At 41.8% G+C, this 22,066-nt stretch overlaps 1 protein-coding gene and 2 non-coding genes across 5 annotated transcripts in view; 1 reads left to right on the top strand and 2 right to left on the bottom strand.

Annotated features, from left to right (window-relative positions):
* The window catches only part of Dhit (Double hit), a 44,232-nt gene that overhangs the window by 10,559 nt on the left and 11,607 nt on the right, over nt 1–22,066 (bottom strand). The window contains exons 1-2 of one of the 3 annotated variants that reach the window (XM_065486716.1): nt 16,277–16,399; nt 14,367–14,830 (exon numbers count right to left, since the gene is read on the bottom strand). In XM_065486716.1, the coding sequence (XP_065342788.1) occupies nt 14,367–14,830; nt 16,277–16,369 (557 nt within the window). In that variant the 5' untranslated portion in view covers nt 16,370–16,399. The other 2 variants (XM_065486717.1, XM_065486718.1) reach the window with 2 other exon arrangements.
* Nucleotides 12,648–12,720, bottom strand: TRNAK-CUU (transfer RNA lysine (anticodon CUU)). Its single transcript has one exon. It is a non-coding gene; the product is annotated as a tRNA-Lys (tRNA).
* Nucleotides 17,909–17,981, top strand: TRNAK-CUU (transfer RNA lysine (anticodon CUU)). The gene has a single exon. It is a non-coding gene; the product is annotated as a tRNA-Lys (tRNA).

Raw genomic sequence — 22,066 nt, 5'->3', positions numbered from 1 at the left:
TGCAATTATACAAATGGCCATTTTGAAACATAATATTGAATATCTGGGGCGCACATGCTGCATGCACCGACGTTTTTTTATTTCACGCCGCGACGACGAGATATCGGGCTGCGATTAATTGTGTGCGCCGTGCTCACGGTTTATAAAAATCTTATCGCCTTTGCAGTTTGCCGCTCGCTCAAGAGGCAATAGAAAATGCGTGCGCCATCCTCTCCGCCACGCAATGAGTGAGAGAAAAGAGAGCTTATGTAGAGCTAGCCTTTAGAAAATAAAAGTCGCTGATGAAGCAGGATTCGGCGGCGGCACACACTTGGAAATTGCTGACATGTGGCTGCGAATCGATACCCAAATAAAGCACCTCTCCGACTCTTTTCACCATTGAATTTTTTATCTCGGCGCCCTCCAAGTTAACTCGTGCGTCCTACCCTTAATTTGGCATTTATTATGTACAAACACAAACTTTGACGTCGCCTCACAATAGAGCTACTTGACGTAGAGGAGTTTATTCGTGGTGCTGCGAGAAAGGGGAGAGACTGTAGCTACGGAAAATTGCGTCGCATATGGTAATCCAAACTGAGTTGAGTTTAGTTAGTTTAGGAGAATTAAAACTTTAACAGTTAGATTTGTGAATTGTTACACATGACACAGGCAGAACAACTGAGGCATAAAATGATGAAACTAAACAAAGTTTGATTATTTTGGACTTTTGGGGAAAATATGTTTTTAGTGTTCATTGATGTATTGACCATTGCAAGAATAAACAAGAATATATGATGGTGATGCAAAACAATTTTTGGCTGATATTTCCGGGATAGAATACAAAAGTTTACCTGTTTGCTGCCATGTTTTATATCATAAATTTAATTTTTTGACGTCAAAAAGGGATTTTGAATTTCCTTTTCGGGAAATATTTGCCGTAAATTCGGATTTAGACGTTTATAATTGTCAAAGATTGATTCACACAAAAACTCATATATCCACAACATTGTAATTAAATAAATCAATTAGTTGATTTGCAAAGGTTAATTGATTCAATTCAATTAATTTTATTTACTTTATAGCATGGTCAATACAAAGAACAGGAGCAAGTTACACTTCCGTACAATGAAATCGCCATCTATTTGTAAATACACACACAAATGGCTTGTAGGTTTCCTAAATTTGAATATTTCTGTTGCTATAAAGGGTCAATCTTTGTGACTGTAAAGATCATTCCGAAAGAGTTTATTTTTTAGGTATTCTGCTTTTACCAACGAAATTTATTTCAGCGACATTAATGTCAGGGATGAATGAAATAGATTCAAGTATGCGGAACTAAAATTAAAGATCACGGAAACTCAAAGGCGAGTCAATTAGATAATAGTGCTCATTTCCCGCGGGGCTGGGCAATCAACTTTGCAGCAACAATGAGTTGGGGTCGGCGAGAGCTTGAAATGAAAGCAGTGCGAGAGTAATTTCCCCGACAAAGGAGCTAATCCTTTTCGCAATCAGCAGGTCTAGCATGAAAATTGTGCTCCAGCTGGCTTGCCGGGGCTTGCGTCACGAGCGATTATTGCTCGTTAATAATCAATCAAACCTATTTATCAGAAAGCAAACATGCACGCAGCGCAGCGAGCTATTCCGAGGTGTGCGCGAAAATTATCGCGACGCCGCGATGGCAGCACAGACGGACTGCTCTTCAAGTGAGTCACCCCGACCGACCGACCGACCAACCAGCCGCCTGGCTGCCTGGCCAAATGGCTGCTGGATAAATATTATGCTGTTTGCTGGCCCCACAAAAGATACATTCTTCTTACCAGCCAGCGCAGCGGAAAATACGCGCAGAGGGCTCTGCGTGCGGTTCACCGCCCTGGCAAGGATTACGGCTGATATGTCTATAGTTTGTGGGTGTGCTGCTTTTCAGCGGAAATGCTGATTTCGCAGCATCGCCCGCACCGTTTTACTTCTTTAAGAAAGGAATTAATATACTAAAAATTCAGCCATATTTACTGATTCTGAGTTAAGATTAGTTTGTCAAGGGCAACCTAATTTTCTTCTTCTTGAGAATATTTAAGCTGCTTTTTATTAGGGCAAATAAATTTTTATATGATACATTTATTATAAAAAATCTAGAGTGTTAAAATTGGAAAACTTCCAATTAATTTAAAAATAAACGAGTTTGCAGGTGTTTAAGAAGAGAATTTTAGTACATTAATTAGCACGTGGTTTCAATACAATTAATTTTATTGAATATAAAACACTCACAAATAAATTGTGTGGCAAAAACCTTTTTAAAATTAGTTCACAGGAAAACAAAGGTGCAGAGTAGAGATCTTAAAGAGAGATACGCGTCCCCAAAAAATCCCTAAACGCATTTTATGTCCATTAAGAACCCTATGTTAAACGCCTCTTGTATATCGCTCACCATTCTGCAACCGATCGATGAATGGAAAACCGATGGTTTGGTGTCTCCTTGGAGCTAAAGAGCTTTTTATCGCAGAAAGATATTAAAAGTTGGTATGAATCAATTTAACTGCGAATGAAGTCACGTAAATCAAAGAAGACGGCAAAAACGCTGATTGGTTGACGCAACGCGCATGTCAGCAGCTCCTTAACATCAGCAATGCAGCTCACACGTGTTTTAAATTGCGGGGAAGCTGCTGACATGCGCGTTGCGTTAGTCAATCAGCGTCCAGGAAATTTTGATATTTGAGCTTAGCCTTTTTTGCTGCTGTCTTCGATTTTGGGTTTTTTTCACTCGCAGTTAAAATCAACCTTTAAATTGTTTCTGTGATTGTAAATCATTAGAACAACTCTTTAGCTGCAATTGTATAGGCACCTAAAAGTCGGTTTTCGCTCATTTGAAGCATAAACGGCAATCGATCTACCAGAGGCATTTAACGAAGGGTTCTTACGAGAAAAAAATGGATTCAGCGAATTTTTTCAGATTTATTTTTTTTAACTTTGAAATGCATCTCATGTTGCTTCTGCTGCTATGGGCGTTTCAGGGAGTGATTCTGAATCAGAGAAAAACCATAGCAGTGTTCTCGCATTTCTATAGATATTAATGGAAAATCAACAAGGAAAAAATCGAAGGTACAGAGACTTCTCGCACGCAAACAAAGAAATAAAAATTTAAAACTTGACGAGATCCTTGAGCTGTTCCAATCTAGCGCTCTTCGCAGCCCAGGAAGAAGTTGCGATTGAAGCGAGACGCAAACACGACGTTCTTTCAAAAAGAGACAGTATGATGGGCCATTGAGTGGCGCCGCATTTTATCATAGGGCAAAAGTCACCACCGGCGCAGCATGGAAGGCGGATGATGTCTATTCCACCATACCGAAACGGACGCAGAAAGGGAGTTTAAAAATATATGAGAGAGAGAGAGAGAGAGAGAGAGCGCGCGGCTCCATTTTATACCGCTTCGTACGTAGTTTTTGTGTGCACGCCAAAGTGGGCCGTTGTTTGCAACCGCGGCCGGGCATATTGCAATGTTTTATTTCGCAGCCGCTTCGATCCGTCCGTCTGCGGTAATTTGGTAAAATTCGAAATCAATTACTTGGCCCGTAAAACAGTGCTCCGGCCACGCGAGTTATTGCCGGAACGTGACACACAACCAAAACTCGAGCGGCCGTAAAGTTTCCATGAAATATGCAACAACGCGAGCCGATTCTTTTCTCCGCGCCCTTGCGAGCAGTGTATTTTGAGCGGGTCTCTATGTGCTCGTGCACTTTTTTTACTACACACAAGAGCTATTGAAACGCTTTCTTGTAATTTTTCAGCTTGTTGTGTCGTGCAGGGCGCCTTCAGGCAGGCAACACACTTCTGCAAGTCTGCCCTATGAAAAGTTCTGTTCGCTCTGATATCCGGCGCGCGTGAAAAAAGCGAATGTGTACTTTTTGGCAGCAAAGAAGTCTGTCATGCGTTCAGCTTTGATTTATGATTCTTGCACTTTCTGCCAGGAATTAGGGAGCAAAGTCGAATACAACCTTTTCAAGTTTTTGCCCTGCCTTATCACGCCAGGAAATAGTGATTGATACGCTAGCCAGGCACAATCAAGGGCAAAGTTCGGAAATATTTCTTGCTGGAATTCTGTTATTTGTATTCTCTACGGGAGGCAAAATCGATCAAAACGCGTGGATCAGAATTTAATTTAGGTTTGCACCGGCATTCATTACGATATTTTAATTATTTGCATTTCTTTGAGATTATACCATAATTCAGCAGAAAAATGTTTATGTTGTGATAGTCAACAAAATTTAGAATAATAGAGTCTAGATTAAATCACAATTTAACTGATTTTTACTGAAACAGAATGTTCGAAAACGGAAACGTTAGTCTTTAGAACCAGCTGCCAAATGCTTATCAGTTGTAACAGATGCCAATCAATTTTAACCTTAAAGCTTAAAATTTTCTTCAAATAACCTTTAAAAGAAGGATGTTGAATTCCTCAACTTTGCCATTGCTTAACATTGAATAAGCACGCTCCTATTTTGAAACAATTTCGAAGTAAAAATGCTGTGACTGAAAGCACAAACATGTTTGCAATTGTCCGGCTAAGATAATTCCTAACGCTAAGCGATAACCTAGAAATCTAGCCGGAAATGCGTTGCGATAGCGGGAATTTTGCGACATTTGTTATTTTCCACTTGCACGTAGCGATTCTTGATAAAAACTTGGTTTTTCGAGTACGCAGCTTTTGAAAGGACATAGGAAAAAAGGTCCCTTTGCGAATGAAAAACGCGCGACGAGAGGCCAGTGCGCTACTACTATTTTTTAGTGTGACAAGCAAGAGGTCGTAAATCGTTTAACGCTACACAAAGCAGATTTGAATGTTTCCAGCGGCGGAATTCCGAGAGTTATACGCGTCCCGTTGGCAAATAAATTCGAATATTTTTGGCCCAAAGAGAGCGCAAGCAAGCAAGCAAGCGGCGCGAGAGGGAAGAAAGTGATACCTTTTTCGGATGCGCTGCACGACGCCCTTCCATTTGCCGCTCATTTCGGCTAATTGCGATCTGACCACGGGCTCTGGCAGCATCCTTTCGGCCGAAGCTTGCTGCTCATTGTCGGCACAAGCGTCGCCGACGGCACATTTCGACCACTGAGAGGGCGTCCGCTTCCAGAGGCTGCCGATTCACTTTTGGTTTAGTTTCTTTGCCGCACGGGTATGCGGCCGAGTACGCAAGCGCCCTTTCGCCCTTCTCACTCGCGCCCGCCGCCCGCCCGCCCGCCCGCCAGCTTCGCCTTGCTCGCGCCAGTACTAATAAATAAAATATAATGCGTTCGCTATTTGTTTATACAATATGAATGAGAGCGCTCGAGAGAGATTTGCAGCGCGAGCGAGAGCTATTTTGGCAATCAATGGCATGTTTATTGCCGCAGCGGCTTTTTGTTTTACGCGCCGATAACCTTCATGGTTGCTTTGAGTTTTTACTCGCGACACTCACCACGCTTATTTTTTTTACTACTCGCTCTCTGTTTTTGGACCGAAATGACACGAATTGTTCGTCGAGAGAAACAACCAACTGGCTCGCTGCTTTACAACAGAGAGCAGCCTAAAAACAATATTTCATGTTGGCCTCTTATTTAAGAATATCAAACCAACAACTTGCCAACGCTATTTTTAGACTCTTGAAATGCAAAACTTTATTTTATAAACTGATTTGTGTCTCGAGCATTTGCATCAAAGACAGTTCTAGACTTTCGATTGTACTCACGATGATGATTTTTTCTGTTGGATGAACAAAATTAAAAGGTTAAAACTCTTTGCGAAAAACATGTAAATTTTAAAGTTGTTCGTGTGTTATATGCTAATTCTTTCCTTGTTGGAACGATCTTTGAGCGACTTCATGCTAATTTTCTAGAGCCCCTTTCCTCATTTTTTTCTCAGTTTACTCTCCACGAGGCAGGAAATAAGGAAAAGGGAAAGGAAAATATCTCTAGGCTAAACCCTTAAGCGTAACACGGAAGAGCTTGAACAATTTTACTGACTTTCCTCCACAGGGAAAATTTTGTTCCAGTTGAGCTTTACAGGCCAGCAATTAAGAACATTTTGCACTAAGCGGTTTATTGTTTGTGAAATTTAGCAACAGTTTATGTTCAATAATCAAATCAAGACCAAGGAGGAACAGTTAAATATTAGATTTTGCCAATTTTCTCGGTTTGTGCATGATTTTTTTGCTGGATTTCGATCCCTCTCGTCGTGATCTATCCTATGATGTGCGAATTATGAGGTAAACCTCCCTTCTAGCGAAATTAACCATGATTTCCAATAAGGATACAGTGCTTGCCGCTTTTCTCAAAAAATTTAAAAGGCGACCTGAGAAATTGTTAGCTTTTTTCAACTGGGAAAGGTGAAAGGGATTTTTCAAAAATTTTCCGTAAAGCTTTTTGCACAAACACACGGACCTGTAAAAGTTTGTAAATTTCCAACCTCTTTTTAGAAATATATTTCATTTCACGGATTCCCTTCTTCTCTTCTGTAGAAGCTGAGCGTAAAACTGGCTCAATTTTACGAAATTAGCATAATTTTTCTTCAAGTCTAAACAGGCAAACTTTGCCAGAGCAAAATAAAAATCTTTTTTGGCATATTTAGATGCTGGCTCACGTCGCCAAACGAGATAATATGTTTATGAATAACTAGGCAGGAATGTTTTTCAAAATTCACACACGATTTTGGCCGCGTTTCGACATATTTCTGGCTGCAACCAACGCGGGTTTCAAATTTACCGTGCCTGGCCAAAGCGTTGTTAGCTCAAGTTGAAACAACAACCAGCCAGCACATTTCGCTGACGACTAAACCAACGAAACTCGCAGCGGGCCACACCACACGTGCGCTTGTTTGGATTAATTGTTTTCCCATATCTGCGGCCCGTCGGGAAAATTCCCATGAATTTTGCATCACGTTTGATGTGGTGTCGGGTCACCGGATTGCATTATCCGCGAATTGCCGCACATTATGCGCGGCCGGAAAAGTACATGGCCGGCATAAATATCTACATTCGCTGGGGGAAAGGGTTACAACTTCAAAAGGTTCTCCGGGGCCGGGGACTGTGCAAATTGCATCCTCAGCGACGGCCGGGTGCACGGCCGGGGTGGCCTTGATGCACCCGAGTCGGTCGTATTTGGGCCGCTGATTTGCATGCTTAGCTGAGTGACTTTAAACTTGCTGCGCGCGGCCTCATGCAACATTCATTGTGTGCCCCATGCGCGATAATAAGTGCGGTGTTTAAGTGGAAAATGCGCACACACTGGCACATAAATATATGCCGTTTGTTTGCTGTGCACCGAAAGGAAGTTAACTCGTGGCAAATGGTCGCGTAATTGCTGCAAACCGCAGGAGTGGACAGCTGCAATTATGTTTATACTGAACAAACGAGGTCGAGAGAAAAACATGTTTTTAATTTAGGTTAAGATCATTTCTACCAAATTCAAGTCAGTTCAGTCTAACAAGGAATTAACTCTTAAGATGCGATTTTGTTTGTAGAATTTAAACAGTAGGGGAAATTTTTATTTTGATCGATTTCTTTTAGTTCTTATGAAGCATATTTCCTGTTAGTGGACACAAAAGTCATGCCGAATGCAGCCCGAAGTGCTCCAAACGCTTCAATAGGTCACGCAGAGCGGAAGGAAGCAAGTTAAACGTCAAATAAAAAACATAGGGAACGACACCAATGACGGTCAAATTAAGCGAAATTTAATAATTAACAATAACTCACCCCCTGAGAGTGAGGGTTGATTTCAATAAACCATCTCAAAAACTCATAACTTTACAAGAGGAATCACTTAGTTACCAAATCTTCCCGAAAAATGTGTGAAACTTGTGTCATTGCAATTAAAGTCTATTTAGGGGAAAAAGGTTTTTTTTAATTTAAATTCGAAATTCTCAAAAATACGGAAAACTATCTTTCAAAGGATTTTCTTATTAAATGAAGCACATTTCGGCAATCTCAAAAATAAAATTACCCTTCAATATGCAGGAGTTACTTAAAATCTAGTTCAAACTTTATTGACCTTTGACCTACAAAGTTTATTGTCAACGTGGCTGATTGTTGGGCGTTGAATTTGGATCATTTTAAATACCTTATTTATCAATTTATCTTTACTCTAACTATAATTATAATTCCATGAAAAAAAAATTATTTAAAATTGCAAAGTAGTCAAATTTTAGGGTTGACCTGAGGTCCACTAGAGCAACATCTCCATCAAATTTCATCAAAATCTGAGACCCTTTCCAACAGCGGACCCACCTAGCTTAGATCCCGCCTCCGTTATTGAAATTTTTACCACGAAACTTGGTTTACATCAGATCAGACTAAACAAATGCAAAAAATTCACCACAAACTAAAACGTATAGAATCCTAAGAGTGCGAGGGTCTGACGCGTCTCCCCCCCCTCTCTCTCTCTGCTAGCTGCACTCGTCGGATCAGTATGTAGAACATTCATCGGCATGCCGAGGCGAACGCGTTATTCACCGCCGGCGAAGGAGGGAAAATTTTCATTCACAGACGCGTTATAATGTCATGAACCCTTCAAGTTTGTTGGTATACAGGCGTGACGTCAGCGCCATGGCGCTCTCTCTCTCTCTCTCTCTCTCTCTAATAACCCACCCCGCGCCGGGATCGGTTCAGATGGGCCCAGTTACGTCACTGCCTCCCAAGCTCCAACTTTTATGTGCCAATCCATCCATCCAGCCATCCATCCAGCCAACCAGCCCACACACGAGAAAGCCGACTATGCCTCCCGTCTGCAGAGAAGGAGCGCAAAACTCTTGATCGAATCTTTCCCCGAAGCCTTTTCAATTCAATTAATAGTTTTCCATTCGAACAGGATTTCCTGGAAAACGTGGCTCTCTTTTGTTGCCTACCTTGACTCGTCTAGAAAGCGTGTTTCTTGGTAATTATAATTACTAAATTTTTTAATTTGCTACAATCTCCAGATACTGAATTGAGAAACACAATTCTCCTCAAATGGCGGTGATGCTTTCCCCTCGAAGATTGATTGTTAACAAATCAGTGCCAGAGCTGGAGCCTGGAGCCTGGTTTTGGGTGATTTGCTCTGGTGGTGTCGATTTTGCCCCGGGGGTCGATCCGCCCGCCCTTTCGACCACAAGTGCTAATAAATCACCAAATTTGGCTTGTCGCAAAACAAACACGCATGATCAAAAGAGGAGGGCAGTCATTGCGAGCAGTAGTTCAGCGCCGCGAGGTATTTACACCCAAGATGAAAAGTCAACAAAGAGACAGAGCGAGCGAACTCTGCACCAGGAGAGAGCGAATGCGCCGCGCGTGTGGCCAAGAACCCGTCAGTATGTATATAGGAATAGAGAATGCACGCATGCATGAGACGTTTGGGTGGGAATATGTAGACACCAAGCATACACCAAGCAGTGATTCGGGACGGAAAGGGTTGGAAGTGTATTATGACTGCGGAGGAACGCTCCGCGACCGCGGCCGCTTTTATTGCGAGCATGCGAAAAAAGGGAGGAGAATTGGCAGAGCACTCGCACGTTTTGTCAATAGTCGAGCTATGTGAAATAAACATAAACCTGAATAATATGCTCTTAGCAATTCATGTGATGCGCCTGCAGTGTTTGAATTTTGTAATAAAATTAGCATTTTATTCATTGGAACCGAGCCGATTTATAAAGGAGTCCGTTTCTCATTGTCAGTTCTCTTTTACCATAGCAGCATACAAAACATTTCAAAACGAGATTTATTATTGCTTCTTGGCACATACCCATGGAATTTGCTATAATTATTGAATTAAATCATGTTTTGTTTCATTTTGAAGAAGTGGTAGATGCCTGCGGCCGTTAAAAAACAAAGCTATTTAAAAATAATATGCTACCCAAAGATGTTCAATTTTCTTTTTTGAAATTAAATAGAAGAAAAATTAGGATGAGGGAAAGACCAAATTTTCTACTGCTTCATCATTTCAAAATCTTGATTTATAAAAAAATATGTTGCATCTTTGAGGAAATTTCATTTTAAACATTTAAAATTCATGAAAACGTTTCAAATTGTGTCTTCCAAGTCTTATCATGAATGTAACTAACAATTTTGTGATTTAAAATGTATATTTAAATATAGCAGTGTCGGCCCTCTGAAATTATAAGTGGAAAAAATAGGTCAGCAATAATATCAAAATGTTTACTTAATATATTTCCTCCTCCGTCTTTCGGAGATGTGCGCACTATGACAAAACGGCCCTTCTTCGGCAACGGCAGACGACCTGTGCTTCTGAAAAGCGGCTCGCGCCGCGCTTAATTAGACAAAAAGCACAACCGCAAGCTGGTAGTCCCTGCTGTATACATATAGAGCAAAACAGCGACTTTTCCTGTTGACAGCAGAGAGCAACCGCGAGCACCGACAAAAAAAGCAGAGAATTTCGCTCTCGAAATCTTGCTGCACGGCACAAGTTTTTGGGACGCGCGCATCCTGACGGGTAAAACGGGAAGGCACTTTTTTGCGCTTGCAAAAAGTGAGTGAGTTTGTCACGAGGGAGCGGGTGAAGGACGCATTGTGCGTGTATCTCACATATTTTGCTTGCTTTTGCGTCCTCATTCCGAGAGATTGAGAGAAAAGTTGGAGGCTGCGGCAGTGAAAGAGAGAAAGAGAGAGAGACGTTGGCTGCTGTCACTCGACGAGGTACTGATAGCACCACCACCCAACCAATAATTAAACCCGACTGAGAACGGCGAGGTTGAGGCCTCTTTCCAGAGATGGCTTTACCGTCAGAATAGCGAGCGGCCGCCGCTGGAAAATCGACCAGCAGCAGCACGCGAAAAAGCCCGGCGACGGTCTTATCTGACATTATTTCTCAGCCAGCTCCCAACATCGCCCAGAATTGTGTGTTCGCGCGGCTGCCGAGCTTTGAGAGCAAGTGCGTGCGAAATTCAAGCGATAAGCGTGTCAACGCAGCACGAGACAAATCATTTTCGTTCGCCACGAAACGACACCGATTTATTGCCCAGCGGTTTCCACTATCGCACATTTCTTCACTCACAAATATTTGATGATATTTTGTTAATGAATAAAGATTTTGCATTGTTGACTATAGCAAATAATAGTAGATTGAGAAATTTAACAAAAGTTTATTTCATTAATGTAAAATAATCCAGCCCGATTCATGGGACCCGGGTTTCAGCATTCGTGCTAGTGCAGTGCGCGCCCTTCCCGGTCCTCCGGTCCTCGAACATGGATAAAAAGAGCAAAAAAATAATGGAATCAGAACCGAGGAACAGTTAAATTACAGATTTTGCCAAATTTTTTGAAAAAATTAAATTATATTTTACTTGATTTCAATTCATTTTGTCACAAATATTGATGAAAAAATCCTTAATTTGTGAAATAAATAGTGGTTTTACAACAAGGAGACTTTTTCAGAAAATTTTTTCTGTGATTGAAACTCTCTGTTAAATTCAAAATTTCTGGCCATGTTAAAATACGTTTATAATTTCTTAATTAAAATACCTTAACAGAATTCACACTCGATTCATTCATCATGTATATTTTTCTCTAAAATATACTTGTAGAGGCCGACCAAGGACCAAACTCAACGAGCCAACGAGCAGCTGCAGGCAAAGACGTTAAATAATCGCCGCGCGGCATTTCGCACCACTTGACCGCCCTTTTATCCAACACGAAAGAGAGAGCGAGAGCGTGCTCCGATTTGGCCCTCTTTTAATCCGGCGCGGCGAGCCAGTTATATTCAATTACAGCGCGGCTGCTTTGTTCGCTCGGCGCCTGCAGCGGGCCCGGCTATGCAACCAGTGGGGCCGTCGTGTTGCGCACTTTGCATACCTGTCCGCGCGCCCCCTCCCCTTCTGAAGATACACACACACACACACACACACATACACACACACGCTGTATCACATTCAGGAAGCAGCGCGTTTCATTCTAAAAACAATTAGGCTCGGGTTTCTGGCGTTGTCGCGCAGCCGAACGAAGAAGCTGTAGTCGGCGGGGGCTATTAAACGTTTTCCCGCCCACGCTCGACATTGTGGATGCCGCTGATAGCAGTGTAATTACACGAATCCCATTCATGGAGCGGCAGAATAATGATGATGCTGCAAAATGACGTCAAGCTCGCCATGTGCATGCGGAAAAGAGTTTCGCCCGGCCGCAAAAACTCTGGGTTTTCAGCAGACTGGCTCTGGAGGCAGCAGCCGCCGCCGCCGCCGCCAGCAGGCTCTGCTCGTAGGGGTGCTCTTTGCTGCTTCGGTTCGACAGCATCAGCAAGTACGAAGCCCCGAACGCACAGCACACTCACTCGCCCAAACACACAAGCATCGCACGATGAATGGAATAAAAAGCAAGGGCGAACATATAGGAACGCAGAGAGAAGGAGAAGCGGTACTCACCATTTTTTCCTGCAGTCAGCAGGAAACAGAAGAGAAAGAGTTAGTAAGCAAATTTAATAATCGCTCGCTGATCCGGGCTGCGGGATTAGTCACGAGCGGTTTTTTTAATGGCGTGTATGACAAGCACTTTTCACTAAAACGCTGCATCTAACTTTTTGAGACACGTTAAAAAGAAGCGAAGTAATTAATTTTTTTACTGGTTTTTGAAAAATTTAAATTTAAATTTTCTCGGAAAATTGGTGATTAGTAATAACTGTAAAACTTTAAAAAGGTAGTAAGCAAATTCGAAAAACAAAAAGTTCGCCCAACGTGGGGCTCGAACCCACGACCCTGAGATTAAGAGTCTCATGCTCTACCGACTGAGCTAGCCGGGCATAGTGAGGGGTGGTTGAACTAACCAAACTTAACCGAAAAACAAGGCGCCTTAAGGGTATTATTCAAAATAAAAAAGTCAAGAATAAATTCACTAGCGTTAATTTAGCAGATTTTATTTCGCACTCGCGCCCATCGCCGTATCCTCCCCTTGGTGCAGAGGGAAGCTTAGCCCCCCAATGATGGATCATGAAGAGTGCGAGGACGCTTTGTTTGCCAGAAAAGTCCCGCTATATTGAAGGGGCATGTGCAAAAAGGAAAGGTACATACAACTGCGTGCATTAGGGATTACAGTTCACTTAATGCCAAATGTGTGCGCGCTTCACGGAAAAACACCGGTAGGGGCGGTGGCGGCCACCAACCTCTGCTCACCAAAAGAGAAAACCTTCTCAAAACTTTTAAGATTTAAATTATATATGATTAGAAATAGGTCACTTGCTTAGTTGAATCAGCATTTTAAGTTGTATTCTTAGCTATACAAAGTCGGATAGTATTTGTAGATCTTGGACTTCTAGTAGAGTGACTTTTTAAGCTCTGTCGACGGCAACAGACATTTTACATTCCCAATATTAATTTAAAAGAAGCCTCAAAAAATATTAGGAAAGATACATCTCTCCAAACAAAACTGCTATCTAAATACTCGCTCATGGAAATTGCTAAGACCTCTTCATTATTACAAAAAAAATAAAACGAACAAATGGCTAAACTCTGCGCGGATATTTTCACTTAGCTGACCATCTTAAATTAATATTCGTGCATTCGTTGATTATTAATATCCCAAATATGCTTCACAAATTTAAATAAAACCTGTCTTATCTTTAGGAATGACACTTTAGCCAGAAAAACTAAAATAAACCAGTCTTTAGTAATTTAAATAATAATATATTCGATTACTAATATTATTGAGCAAAGTCGGCCTTGCCGTTGAACGGTATAATTGAGAGATAAAATTTCCTAATAAGCTTATTTTTTTTCTCAAATTATGAAACCTTTTTGGTGAAGAAATCCCCTTAGTGTTTGAAGTCAGCAATAGATGGCGCCATCGGTTACTGTCGATTTTAATGCACTCCTGTTTTGATTTAAGACTCAAAATCCTGCTGCTGTGCATTCTGCTCTTTAAATTATCTCTTTTGATGTGCTGAAAACAAAAATCAGTCCAGCCAATCGTCGTAGGAACGTTGGGAAAGAATTTTTACTAAAGAAATGCACGTTTCTACGGCGATTGCCTAAACCGTTTTTGGTTAAACTGTAACGAGTATTTGGAAATAATTTTCACAAGAAAATTATTTCCTAAATCGTTTCATAATTTACGTTTCTATGCTAATTTCATATTGAACAATATACAATTAATTGTTACAAACAGCAGCAGGAATGAGTTTCAAATCGCAACGGAGGTGCCTTAAAATCAGAAGTATACGGTGGCGCCATCTATTGGTGGCTTCAAACACAAACAGCTTTCTCTAATGGTGCGAATTTAAACAAAAAATATGTTTGGTAGGAAACGTCAACACTCTTAAATGTAAATCATTCAGCAACCTTTGCTTTTGCGACACACATCTGGCAATTAAGAAAAAACACTTGCGTCTGCGACAAACACATTTCTAACAGCTAGGGGAGAGGGTGAAAAAGCGGACGGAGTACTACTTACCATGAGCAGGTACAACAACAGCACCAACAAAAACAGCAGGGTTTGTTGTTAGTCCTAGGAACGGCGACGACGGCGGCCATGGCGTTGTTGTTGGCTTGCGGCGCCGCGTCGACGCCGGCGGCCGCGTTGTTGGCACCCTTGTTGTTGGACGGGGAGGTGGTGGCGATCGTGGTGGACGTGGTGGTGGTCGTCCGCAGCCGGCAGCCCTCGTTGTTGGCGAGGACGAACAAGGAGGCGCGCTCCTCGGCCTGCTGCTCGCGCTGCACCACCGTCGTGGTCACCGTCACGAAAACTCGGCTGTCGCCCGGCGGGCCCGCCGCCTCGGCCTCGGGCGCTGTCGCCGCCGCCGCTGGGCACTTGCTGCTGACCGAGAGCTGGCCGCCGCTGCTGCCGATGGCCGCCGACGGCGCTGCCTGCTGAGCCACTGGCGAGATGTACACTTGCTCAGTCTTCACGCTGGACATCTACGGGCAAAACGACACCAATGTTAATTATTGATCAGAATTTTTGTGGTCTGGCGTGCTAGACTTCCAATTTTTTTTTCTTTTTTAAACTAAATTTTCTTATTGGAAATGATTTTTAAGGCACTGCTTCGTCTGAGATTTTTTTAGATCAGGGCAGTAGTTGCAGCTGTCAGAAAGTAGTTTAGGAGGTAAAAATACCGCGTGGCGCGTGGCTGAAACAGTGAACTGTACTATATGGTAACGGCTTTGATTATTCTTTTCAAATATTTCAATCATATATAGCCGCAGAGTTCTCAGCCAGCCGCACTGCGCCGCGCCAGCCAGGAAATTTTAGGTCACGTGGCCAGCCTCCGTGAATTTGACTAATCTGCACCAGCAAGTCAGGCGCTTGGGGTTTTGGTGTTAAAAATAATTTCCGTTTATAGTGACAATTTTATTATTTTGACCCGGCTTCAAGCTCTGTAAATGTTAACTGACAACATTTAAAAAAATCATTAATTTAAAAAAAAAATCATGCGACTTGATATGTGATCTATCCTACTTTTTTGATCAAGAAAACGACTTCGTCTTCAAGATAAGGGGAGAAAAATTATTACAATAAAATGTCAAATATAATTCAAAATGTAGTTTTAAAAAGAAGTGAATATACATCAGTCATTGTTCTCCCTTACGCAGGTATTTTTTCCAACGACCAAATACGGCCCTCAATGATGAATTGAACCCTCCAAATGGCTCGGAAACCTATAGATTTTTAAATCAAGTTAATATAACAAATCAAAATTTGGCACAAAAATGATTTTTTAGAGTAGAAGAGGGGAGTTTTATTTTTCTGTTAGATTCATCTAAAAATATAGTTCAGATGTTTATAAAAGATTATAAAATGCATCCAAGAATTAAAAAACGGATGTAAAACTATGTGGCAGACAATTGTTGTAAGGAAAAAATTGCAGAAAAATTTATTGTATATTGAATATTTTAGAGATGATAAGAATGTATTCTGAGCAATCTACAATGCAGTTAATGGAACTCTGAAGGATGTGGTTTCTTAGTGGTTACTTATCTTAAAAAGATAAAAATTTAGTGCCGCCAAAAAGTCTCAAAGTTTTCAAGCTTAAAGAAATATGAAACCTACTTTGACATTCGCAAAAATCAAAACATTCATTTGTGCTGCAGGGATACAAATGCAAATCATGTTAATTCAATGATTAACCTACATCGGATGTTCAAAGGAAATGGTGAAAAGCAAGCTAGAAATTTAGCACCGATCGGATCAATCGAAGGTAGATTAGCAATAATAACAAAGCGATCAGCACAGCCTCGGGTGTCAGGCAGCCAACTGGGCCGTTCAGTGTCAAAGGGTTCAAGAGCCGCGCGCGCGGCAAAAGGCTATTGAGGTGCATATATATACCAACCAGCATTTCGAGTGCGCGTATCAAATAAAAGTACCTGCAGCAGGTGTTCGAGGGCTGCATTGTAAGTCATTGCACCAGCGGCGGCGGCGGCGGCGGGCGGCGCCGACACTCGCCTCAGCACGCTCATCCTCAACACTGGCCTCGGCAGCCGCAGTGACAGCCGTTTTAAAAAAAAACACACACACACACCGACCGACCGACCGACGACACACCGAGTGCGTGCGTTAATTCGCCTCCCCACGCCCTGCTCAACTGGAGCGGGTTGGCGTACAAAAAAGCCAGGGTTCACACGGATGTGACGCGCCCCAACACTGCACACTCGCTCTCATATCGACTGGAAGGAAACCCTAAGTGAATTACGCACATTAAAATTGCTAAAAATAAATATAAATCTTTAGGGGAAACATATTTTAAGATAATGGAGAGATTTAATCAAAACATTTATAAGTATATAGAAAACTAAAAAAGATAAATCTCTTAACTTTAAACAGCTCAAAAATTAAAATTAATTTTATTCTTAATTTTGCTTGCCAATATAATTAATTTAAATTTTTATAACTGTTATGTACAGTTACTTTTCCTCACAGGAAAATATCTCTTGTTTTTCTTTATGAAAAAATAAATAAATTTCAATTCAATTCCTTTAAAAATCTCAGAAATTTAAAAATTGATCTAATATTTGATTCTGACAGGATTACCTTCATTGTGTTCGTATATAGTTTAAATTCAAATTTTATGTTATCAGTGATTTAGCACTGAATCTAATTTAATATAAGTTGAAATGTTTGACAAATGTTGCATAATTGACACACAATAACAGCGTTAGGGAACAAAGATACCGAACAATATGCGAGGGGAGGTCTGAAATTAATTAGGGGAGCATAATAATCAGCACATGCGAGAGTTGCTTTCTAATCAAACTTTATGGTGGCGCTCGACATAATCAAGTTATTATTATTTTATCTAGAAGGAAACCGCACTCACTCAGTTTCCGTCGGCTAGCTGTTGGTGCACCAGTTCTTGGCGAAAGACGCTGGCGGCGGCGGCGGCGCCCGAAACCACTTGGGTTTTATGTATTTAATTATCTTTTCCATCGCGAGCGAGCGTGTTGTCACATGGCATCATTAATCCGTCCACGTTTGTTCTTTGTGCCCTGCTCGGCGCGGTGGAGAGCGAGAAATTGAGGCCTCCTGCTCTGCACGCGCCCCAAAAACCACTTAGACGCCGCAAAATTAATTTTTCACGTGGCCCATGGCCGAGAGAAAGAATTGTGTTTTTATTAGCTTAGGTGCTAAGCATTTGGCTGACGGGGACCCTATAACCCGCGGCCGTCTTATGACTAATAACTAAAACCCGCAATTTTTTTATTCTTTGCTAGAGTTACTATCTTTTAATTAGATTATATTTATACATCATTACAGCAGTTATTGAAGTTACTTCATCACCATATGATTATTTACAAATAGGCCAATGCAATTCTACCGCGCAGAAAGACAAAAAAAAATTGAATACACAAAGAAAAAAAGGTATAAATTAAATTAAAAAAATTAGTAACAAACGTGTGATGTATTTCTAAAGCCTTGAATGTGATGGTGCTAGAAAACATCCAAAAATAACACTTTAAACTCTGTGGGTTGGAATTCTGAGATCTTTACTTGCAAAACAAGCCCGGCTAGCTCAGTCGGTAGAGCATGAGACTCTTAATCTCAGGGTCGTGGGTTCGAGCCCCACGTTGGGCGGATCTTTTTACCAACAAAATCTTTTTAACATAAAAATGCAACTGTAAGATCGATAAAATTCCAATCAGTTTCTTGCACCAAGTCAAGTACCCACCCATTGGATTGGCAGCCAACACTGGACAGAGTTTTTCCTTGCTCAGGTCATTCAATGAATATATGAACCAAGTCAAGTTCAATCGAATCTTGTTAGCAGGCAACAGCCGGAGCCTTTACTGACACGCGTTCGCTGGCAGCTCCCTTTCCTCGTTTGAGGCAGACCGCAATATAAAAAGGCAAAAGAATTATCAAACGCACCGAGAGCGAGCGAGCGAGAGAGAGAGAGAGGTCTCTCTCCGCGAACCAAAAACTGCTCTTATAAGGTCACGGGGTCACGCACAGAACTTCACCGTCCTTATCAGACGACATTATATCGGCAGAAGAAATTTGAATGTTGATACGTGGCACATTTCCATTGCTAATGCTACTTTCCCTTCGTCATTTGCATGTCACGTTTTGTACGTAGGTTTGGTTTCATTTATATTTGAAAAATCAAAGTTTAATCTGAATCAAGGTGTGGCGCCTTTCCGCCACTACTGTCCTGGCAACTAGTTTGCATTAAACTCACATTGCCAGGTGGCAGTGTAAAGGTGTGCGATTGGCAGTGTACCCTTACTGCACCTTCACCCACACGGCATCTTTCAATCTCGCACAACAGCAGTCGAAACAAATGTTCTCTTTCCGGCTAGAACTATTTCTTATCAGACCCACACTACGGGGAAATCTGTAATAATTTTTTATATTCGAATGTGATATTTCCATTGGTATAGTTATTATTTATTTTATTATTGTGATTTTAATTATCTAAGTAATTTCACAGTCTTCATCTTGATTCCTGATCTTGAGTCTTAATCTTACTTCAAACCACGAGACTTAAATAAATACGAATTACTACAATGAGAAAAGACGCATTTCTGTCACGGCTCGTCGAACCCACAAAGGCAATAATCGAAAGATATGGATTTCCTAAGTTAGGAGGTTTCAGCTGGTATAAAGGGAAAGTCGAAGTTTCTGAGTGTTTATCGATAGGCGCGTGTTTTCGCGAGTGATAAAGCAAACAGCAAGGGTGCCTGAGGTGTTCGGCTGGATTTTCTCAGCTGCTCTTTCGCCCAGCCAGCCACACGTGTCAGTCAAATGAGAACATAAATAAGACGCCGGATCAATATTTCAGTGAACTCCATCTCGCTGCCTTGCGCCTCTCTCTCTCTCTCTCTCTCTCTCTCTCTCTCTCTCTCTCTCTCGCACTCTCTGTTCTATCACACTCGTCCGCTCCTCGAGAGAGTGAATGCACGCGGCGTGCCTGCTCGTGCTCGCTGGCTCTGCTCCTCGCCATTGAAATCACTTGTGTGCTTTAATACTTGATTTTTGAATGCCCACTTCAAATTTACAACTTTTTGCTACTTAAGGGCCTCTGCCGCTGCCGTGTTCGCTGCGGCCGCAGATGCTCTCGATGCAAAATCCGCACGTGCTCCGACAACGAGTAGTTGCTTCGAAGCAAATTGCGCATTCCGCCGCCTTTTGCCTCGCTCTTCACTTTGCATCAGCTACTTGCACACTTGGCGGCTTGTTGTGCCTATAAATACATTCATGTGTGTGCATGGCCAGATGCCTCATTCCCTCAGCACAAATTTATACAATTTCTTACTTATTTTTCAATTTATATCCACGATTTGGGCTTTGTTGAAATACTGTGCAAGAATTACTCAAAACTGCTGTGTTTTCTATATATTTACGTTACATTAGCTCAAACCATTGGCTTTAATAAATCGATTCTTGAAAATGAGGATGAGCGTCATGGTGAATATTAAAGAGGAAAAATTATATCAACAGGCTTTCGCAATGTACAACTAGATGTTCGGCTTCGCAAGCCTCATCCAAACAAAATTTATGACTGTAATTTTTAAATCACGAACAAAAGAAAACATTTAGGAACGAATGACAACCCCCTCTAATAAATGTAGATTAAAAAATGGTTTGTAACAGCTGTGAAAAAAATAAGATTGATTTATTTTTACAACATATTCTTGTTTGGAATTTTATCATTCAGTTTATAAAGATTTTGTAACATAAAATATTTCCCAATAAAAGCGATTGCCTTATGGGGACCGCCTGTCAGCGTATGCAACCTGCACGGCAGGTCACTTTGCTCCCCTCCCGTCGCAACAGCGATTGCAATACTCACTTGCTCTGCAGCTACCGAGAATTCACGAGTGTCTGAACTAATACGCAAAGCGATCTCACGCCTGAGGTATTTTAATAAAATTGTAGTGATTTGTAACTTTGTGTGCTGGAATAAAATTGTATAAGTGCGATGCATAATTATGTGTCCTTCCAGCTCTCGCAACTCCCGTGTTTCGTCAGACTGTTGGCCGAGGGCGCCTTAAGAGCGTGTGAAAATTGATAACAATTTGAGTCCGGACTCGGGGTGAGCGCATTTTAATTGAAATTCAATATTGTTTTGGTAAAATTGTTGTATGTCAATTTGTTTTTTATTATTTTTTCCTTGAAATTTTATTATTTAATTGAATATAAAAATGTTATGATTGCAATTTATACAATTTGAAATATTTAATAGATTACAGTTCAACTTCTATTCAATACAATAAAAATACGCATATAGAGAAAATTTGTTGTGGTGTTTGTATATCTCACGCAGCCGAACAATTCCTACACCAACAACCTACCGATGATTTAGACATAATAATAACAAAAACGTAACTTTTTAGAAAGGCAATTACTTCAAAATGGAAGGATATATCTACTTGTCGCTGCACTATATAAGCTCGTGTATTAACTTATTGACGATTAACAAAGCAAAATAATTGTTTTTTTTGTATTGGAATTCTCCAGTTTAAACATGGATTTATTTTCTTAAAACGGCACGGCGTTCTTGCTTAAGCCAGAGAATGATGCACACATGCAGAAAAGATTGGAGCACAGGCGGATGCGCTGGAATAATGCAATTTCAACAGTTCCGCGGAATTTCATTATGAGGAGTGGAGTGATGAAAGTCTGGTGTGCGAGAGAGAGCGAGAAGGTCTCCGTGCATGTGCTTGTTTTCGCATAATTTGTGCAGAAGCAAGTAGAGAGGCACGCCACACGAGCAGACCGCGCCGAGGCGCGCGAGGACAGAGGGAAGAAGAAGGTTGCATTGCCAATGATGTGATAATAGAGCTTGGAATGAGATCAATCATGGAGCGAGAAGTGAGCGAGAGAGAGAGAGAGAGAGAGAGAGAGAGAGAGAGAGAGAGAGAGAGAGAGAGAGAGAGAGAGAGGGGCCTGGTGCTCCACTAATGGTGCTCGCCACGGTACCAGCAGCATACATATCGATTGAGCCTACCGAGGAACTCTCGCACCAGTGAGAGCAAACTGAAAGCTCTGCCTCGCTCGTGTTCTCTCTCTCTCTCTTGCGTCCTCCTTCCTAAAGATCACTAGTTTTTGCCTGTTCGCGGACGGAAACAGTTTCGGCACTTTTCGTGAGCGGAAAAAACATGACCTCCTCAGGGGAACCGAGCCCAGATAAAAATCCACGAAGAGGAAAATTTGCTAAACTGTGCAAATAGAACTTTGTTTTAAGTGTTGAAAGTATACATAATCTCCTTAAATGAGGCGAGAAAATCAGACTTTGAAAGTGTACCTAACATGTAAAAGTGTATAGTGGCATCTGGCAGCCCCGTTTTCTGGCGACGCGTTAGTTAAGTCGTTTCGGATCGAATTGAGCGGACCAGATCCATATTTTCCTTCCTCTTCCGAGAAGAGGTGGCGACCGACCGCGTGCACCCCCGAAAATAGGTCAAGTTGGGTGCGTCTCTTGTGTGTTGGCCTGTTTCTGCGCGCGCCCGTTGCATTTTACTCTCCGCGGGGCTAGTGCTCGCTCGGCTCTCGGCACGGGATGCTGCCTGCGTCTCCCCTTTGGCGCGGTGCATAGCATCTCCCGTTGGCGCCGAATGCGTTTTCTGGGTCTTCCCAGCAGAGATGGATTGCTGGGCGAGCAGGGGAGGCTTACGAAATTGTTTGTTTGCTTCAGGAATAAGGATTATTAGCTCGAT

The sequence above is a fragment of the Cloeon dipterum genome, chromosome 3 (genome assembly GCF_949628265.1).
Source record: "Cloeon dipterum chromosome 3, ieCloDipt1.1, whole genome shotgun sequence".
Lineage (NCBI taxonomy): Eukaryota > Metazoa > Arthropoda > Insecta > Ephemeroptera > Baetidae > Cloeon > Cloeon dipterum.
This window is presented reverse-complemented; position numbering and strand designations above follow the sequence as displayed.